The following is a 5,315-nucleotide window of genomic DNA, read 5'->3' as shown; positions in this document are numbered from 1 at the left end:
ACAATTAAGATGTCGGGTCAGGGCGTTATTCGAAGGTGACCTATCATCGGCATTTGTTGCCAACACGTCACACCGTTGACTCCTGCAAGCCTTCTCAAGTTGCCTCAACTGTTCACAACTTTGTCATTTTGAAAGGCTCAAATGACTCATCCGTATCGGGCTGAAAATTACACATCAAAAGCCCGACAGAATTACTGTGTTGTTAATTGCTGCTTCGAATTGCTGGTTGCTATGACTTCACCTGATTTCGTGGTCAAAGCTAACCGAAGCGGGTTTTTGATTGCCATTGCACAAAACAGTACATAATCTGACAAGCTATTTTCGCCACTGGTCTGTCAAGTGTAATGAAACTGTAGTTTGGCTCATCCAAATCTGCGGTGGCTTTCTTTAAAGAAGCTTCAGGGCTTTTGAGTTATTTCTGAGTGGACCAGTGATAGAGAACAGCAAAATGCGGTGTTCGTAATTCGTACTCTAGTTTTGTTCTCAAAGGATGCACGAATGGTTTGGTTTAATTGCTTTACCTTAAATTTCATCTGACTCTTTTTTCCTTGTTTTTGTTAAATGGGAAAATTACGATTATTATTATATTTTTTTTTTCATTTTTTTTGTAGAGTGGAGAGCCAAGGCGGCATATAGGGCATTTGAGGAGGACGAAGCGAAGAGACGGTAGAGGACGCGTACGGAGGTGGTAGTGCGGGGAAAGATGTTCAACGCTACGCACCCACATTTTGTAACTGGGAATTTCACCCCGCAGAATGTGTTTCTCGGCGATCAGGAGTATGGGCTGGCGCTTGATTGCTTGGTGAAAGCTTGCACGGATCTGCTTATACTTGACTCCGACGATTCTGACTGCAAAGTGCTCTTGGGCAAGCGCATCGTGGAGCCCCAGCCAGATTGGTGGTACGATTCGCTTGCTCATCTATGCATAATTGATTTGTGGGTTTTCCGCTTCAACATTGCGTTTCGGAATGCTGGCTATGTTGAAGCGATAAACACACATTCTGCCCAGGAAACAAAATATGTGGATCTTCGAATTGTAAATCGCCTGCTTCTGTTCAGAGTGCTTTTGTTATGGCTGTTCATTCGATTCCTGCAAACCCTAATGTGCAGGTATGTGGGCGGAAGAATGAAGCCGGGCGAGAACCCGGAGCAATCTATCGCGAGATTGGTAAAGCGGGAACTGCACCTCCTCGTAGAACCCAGCCGCTTCCGGCCATTGGGAACTCACTCATATGCCTGGGCAAGAAGACAGCAAGCTCCCATGGATAATGGCACCTGCGACATCTCAGTCGTTTTAACGCTTGTTCTTCTCCCTGGGGAAGCCGATCGTATTCATATGGACGTGAAAGAGTACGCAGAATTTAGGTGCGCAGGATTTGTCTCAAAGCACGCTCTAGGATTTGAGAATGCTCCCCAGTTGATGCAATCAAATGTCTGCAGATGTCTAAACAATTGTCGATGATTGTTTTCACGCAGATGGTTTTCGATTTCAGAGATAATTGCCAGCGAGAGCTTTCATCCTGCACTTCAGGCTTCCGCACGGTAGGAACTAGTTTCTTTTATAGAGTTTTCCATGCATTACAGTTTTAGATACAGAATGGCTTCGTACATGCCTCAATCATCAGAGAAACTGAAATGAACTGGTCCAATCATGTTGGTTAGTAAAGGGAGAAAAATTGGATATGGTTGCAGAGATATTCGGCGGCGACAATGCTGGCAAAAGCTTGTGGGTGAAGTTCAAAGTGGATGCAGCGCAGTATCTATTGCAGAAACTGCGAAACAACTTGTGGCATTAAGGAACAGCAGTAACTGAGGTGTAGCTGTCGACCCAGGTCAATGTCATTTTGCGATCTAGTTAAAGTGTAGACTCATCGGCAAATATGATGTACCAGTAATTTGGTGGGCATAATCCGCTCTATCATCATGTGCGCTTGTGCTTGTTTGAGCTTTCCACTTTCTACGCTCAGAGTGCAGCGTAACAGTAAGCACAGCTTGTGGCGTGCCATTATTAATTGTGATAATTTGGACTCCTATTAGTATAGATTTGTAAAAGATGGGAGTTAACTGACTACTAGTTATGGCACTAAGTGAGAATTGTCTGGTGCGCTGACTAGTTTGTAAGCATTTCACAACTGGTATTGAACAGAGGTCGAAGTTTATCCTGTTTGATGTTCTGATGTGCACAAAATGAAGGAGGTTGATTAATGAAGTAAAGATCATACATTTATTCAGATTTTCAATAAATTTACATCTATATTTTTGCAGTAAATAACATGGCTATTTTCCTGAGATATAGGAATGCAAGTGCACAAACTGCTGATATTCTGAATAGCTTTCAAAGTGCTTTATGAACGGATCACTTTTCAAGAGAACAGATAATCATGCTGCAAGCTATTGTTTGGCATTTCGGACATCAGTACCATCCAGAATATACTCTACCTTCTTCCACAATCCTCTGCTATCAGTACACATTGTTGCTCCACTTATCACTCCTAAATCACCATGCGCATGATTGATTGCAACAGAAATTAATTTACAAATCTGCCCAGCTACCACCTGCTTGAGCTAAAATTTTGAATTTGCCGGAAAATTAATCTCAACCTATATGTCTAATCTGCCCCGGATATAGGCCTCAAATTGGACTCAAAGAGAATCGAATCCTGATGCATTACAAGCCAATGGTAGGCAATGGATCAGGTCCCGTACTAACCCGGTGCCTGTGGTGATCCTTTATCACTGCTGTTGCTATCGCCAGCGCTGTTCGCAAGTTTTTTGTCATCGCCCTTACCGCTTTCGACCGGAAATGGCTTCCGGAGTGCGAAGAACTGCGGTTTCTCGTCTCCCGGAAGATGTACAAGGACGGCGTCATCATATTCGGAGGAATCCACGAGGGTGGCGTGGCCAGCCTCAATAGCTGTGTGCGGTCTGCTAGGGTTAGACTGCAGCTCTCTACCCGGTTCCCGATGACGCCGATCATATTGACGTTGTTTGACAATTGACCAGCAAAGGAGGACCAGCGCCACAGCGATCAGGAACATCATGCACGACATTCCTGCCATGATGATGATCAGAGTGTGCGGGTTATGGCAGCTCACCACCGTATTCGTCCTCACGTCTCGGCATACGGTCTCTACGGATCCAACAGGACTTGGCGCCGGTGCTTGCACAAACAACTTCCGAGCCCCTGAAATTGTGAAGACCTCACCATTAGGCTGAGAAACAGTGCCGTGAACAAGGTAACAGTGCTGAACTTGGAGATAGAATAAAAATACGGCCAATGTCCGTGCTTTCAGTGTCTCTTCAATCTACAATATAGCCGATCTCCCGATTCTTTGCAAAAGCATCGATAAAGGAATGCGCGGATTGACTCCCCCAGTTCAAAGGAAGGTCAACCAGAGCGTAATTGAAAAAACACATCTCTGAAGACGGCGCTCAAGAGCAGACACGCAATCAACCCAGACACAACTAAGACCCCGAAATCACAGCAAACAACTCTATATCGCAAGATTGTTTGGAATTTCTAAGCGCGTCGTCGTCGAGGTAGCCACAAGGCATCTTGTCGTAATTCAATCATGTCACAACATGACGTTCCCTTGACGAAAGAAGAAAAATTAACGTTCAACAAGTCCTCGGTTCAATACAACACACTCAACTTGCAAGTCCTAGGCATAAGATTTCTGTCCAGGAAAAGTTTTAAAAAATCCTCCATGAGTTGGGTTGGAGTGATATCTATCGCAATCCATTCAATGCAGGCGGCGTGTGCACAAGGATCCACCCACCCTGAAAACCAGATCCATGATCAAGTCGAATTGGTTCCATGTTTACGAATCCGAAAGCTTCAACGCCTGAGGACGAATGAAGCAGAGTCTGCCAATCCAGCCACCTCGCTTTTTCCCCCGTACCTTGGCAAACCTTCCACAAACAGTGATCGCAATCGACCTTGACTCAAAACTGTAATTGAGAAGGGGTTGTTACATCCTCCGTGCAACACAGAAAAACCTCCCATTAAATTCAAAATTCTAAGCACTCTTCAAACTGGATATAATCCATATTGAAATTCAACACAACCTCGCCACCCCCATCTCCACTCACAACTTTAAACCTCTCGCTCAGATGACATAGTTTGACTCTCCAAAGGCGATACACAGATCCTCAACCAGCGGGGAAGTTCGCAATAAACTCTGCAATACGACGCCCATGTAACATATCTCGGAACTCGTAGGTTCCATGGAATTTCAGCCGCCTGCCTTCGCATGCAAGACAAGGGCGATTGCAATGGCTGGACGATTCCCTAAGGACAAAGTACCACGAACCAACCCGACCACAAATAGTAATCATCGTCCTTTTACTCGCAACGAATTATCCAGTAACGAATAAGCATCATTCGTCGGGAATGGCGACGAGGCTTATCACAACCAGGGCAGAGGAACCATTTTCTGTATCAGATGGCTGGTAATTGCGTCGGTACACCAATTTAGTGCCGAGGATTCAGCAAGCAAGTGGCAGCGTGGACCTCGCCCGATATTGCAAGGAACCCCCTCGCCGTCGTGGCCCTAGTGACGCGCTCCAAGGCGAGCCTGTGCGACCAACGTCCGCCGCCGCTACCGTCGTCATGGTCGTCGCCCTTCACTCCATTCCTGTGCGCACCCAAGTATACTACCCAGTCACGTCTCAACGCAGACTTCCAGCAGTACGCGATGGTCTCAATCGGAGTCCAGCTTGGAAACCGTGAGGTCTCTGTGCTAGCGCCAACCCATTTCTGTTCACTGCAATGTGATGTTCACCTCCCTCCGCGACTTCGGAAACGCTGGAATCATGTCTACAGCGGCGTTTCGTGACCACCCACGTCCGGTTTTCGCAACGTCTGCGTGGACATGATAGGGAATGATCGACGCCGATCTAGTGCACACACGGAGGAACGAACAAGCTATTGTAGATATGTCAGTGGGAGCCACGGTGTGGAGCATCGGCCCAGGCTCATCCGTTGCAGGCGCTGCTCATTTCAACGCCACCTTCAGGTCGTGTTTCGCCGTCTTTGCTGGTGCGTTTGCCACAGCCACCGACTCCATGGAACATGTGCATATTGAGGAGCCAATTGTGCAATTGTGTGAGAGCGAATGAATAGGGGGCGTATACTTTAAAAAAAAGAGTGGATACCATGAAATACGTCTTCCTGATTTAAATACTGATTTCGAAGCATATAAGCACTTATATCAAATATCCACCTCTTATATCAAAAGATATTTGCAAAATTTATTTGCCAGACTACAAGACTTCGAATTGACTATGCAAAAGGTGTTTTGCTAAGTAAATCA

The 5,315-nt window shown here is 45.9% G+C and overlaps 2 protein-coding genes across 2 annotated transcripts; one reads left to right on the top strand and one right to left on the bottom strand.

Moving 5' to 3' along the window:
- The first annotated feature begins 672 nt into the window (after positions 1-672).
- LOC112292891 (uncharacterized) lies at positions 673-2,164 on the top strand. Its single transcript, XM_024541854.3, has 4 exons — positions 673-900; positions 1,111-1,365; positions 1,477-1,542; positions 1,693-2,164. Exons 1-4 carry the CDS (start codon positions 704-706, stop codon positions 1,811-1,813), a joined length of 639 nt encoding a protein of 212 aa, XP_024397622.1. The 5' UTR covers positions 673-703; the 3' UTR covers positions 1,814-2,164.
- Positions 2,165-2,305: 141 nt separating this feature from the next.
- LOC112292893 (uncharacterized) lies at positions 2,306-5,029 on the bottom strand. Its single transcript, XM_024541859.3, has 2 exons — positions 3,780-5,029; positions 2,306-3,184 (listed from the first exon to the last, which is right to left on the bottom strand). Exons 1-2 carry the CDS (start codon positions 3,817-3,819, stop codon positions 2,706-2,708), a joined length of 519 nt encoding a protein of 172 aa, XP_024397627.1. The 5' UTR covers positions 3,820-5,029; the 3' UTR covers positions 2,306-2,705.
- Between the last annotated feature and the right edge of the window lie 286 nt (positions 5,030-5,315).

This window comes from Physcomitrium patens, chromosome 15 (genome assembly GCF_059467195.1).
Source record: "Physcomitrium patens ecotype Gransden chromosome 15, ASM5946719v1, whole genome shotgun sequence".
NCBI classification, from domain to species: domain Eukaryota; kingdom Viridiplantae; phylum Streptophyta; class Bryopsida; order Funariales; family Funariaceae; genus Physcomitrium; species Physcomitrium patens.
The sequence above is the reverse complement of the archived record's forward strand: the minus strand, read 5'-3'. Positions and strand labels throughout refer to the sequence as shown.

What these genes read in the sequence shown, in the direction of transcription:
- LOC112292891 (XM_024541854.3), top strand. Translation starts at nt 704, where the DNA reads ATGTTCAACGCTACGCACCCACATTTTGTAACTGGGAATTTCACCCCG. An exon ending in AAAGAGTACGCAGAATTTAG is followed by an intron (nt 1,366 to 1,476) that starts GTGCGCAGGATT and finishes GTTTTCACGCAG; the next exon opens with ATGGTTTTCGATTTCAGAGA. An exon ending in GCACTTCAGGCTTCCGCACG is followed by an intron (nt 1,543 to 1,692) that starts GTAGGAACTAGT and finishes ATATGGTTGCAG; the next exon opens with AGATATTCGGCGGCGACAAT.
- LOC112292893 (XM_024541859.3), bottom strand. Translation starts at nt 3,819, where the DNA reads ATGGAACCAATTCGACTTGATCATGGATCTGGTTTTCAGG. An exon ending in TCATGGATCTGGTTTTCAGG is followed by an intron (nt 3,185 to 3,779) that starts GTGGGTGGATCC and finishes TCACAATTTCAG; the next exon opens with GGGCTCGGAAGTTGTTTGTG.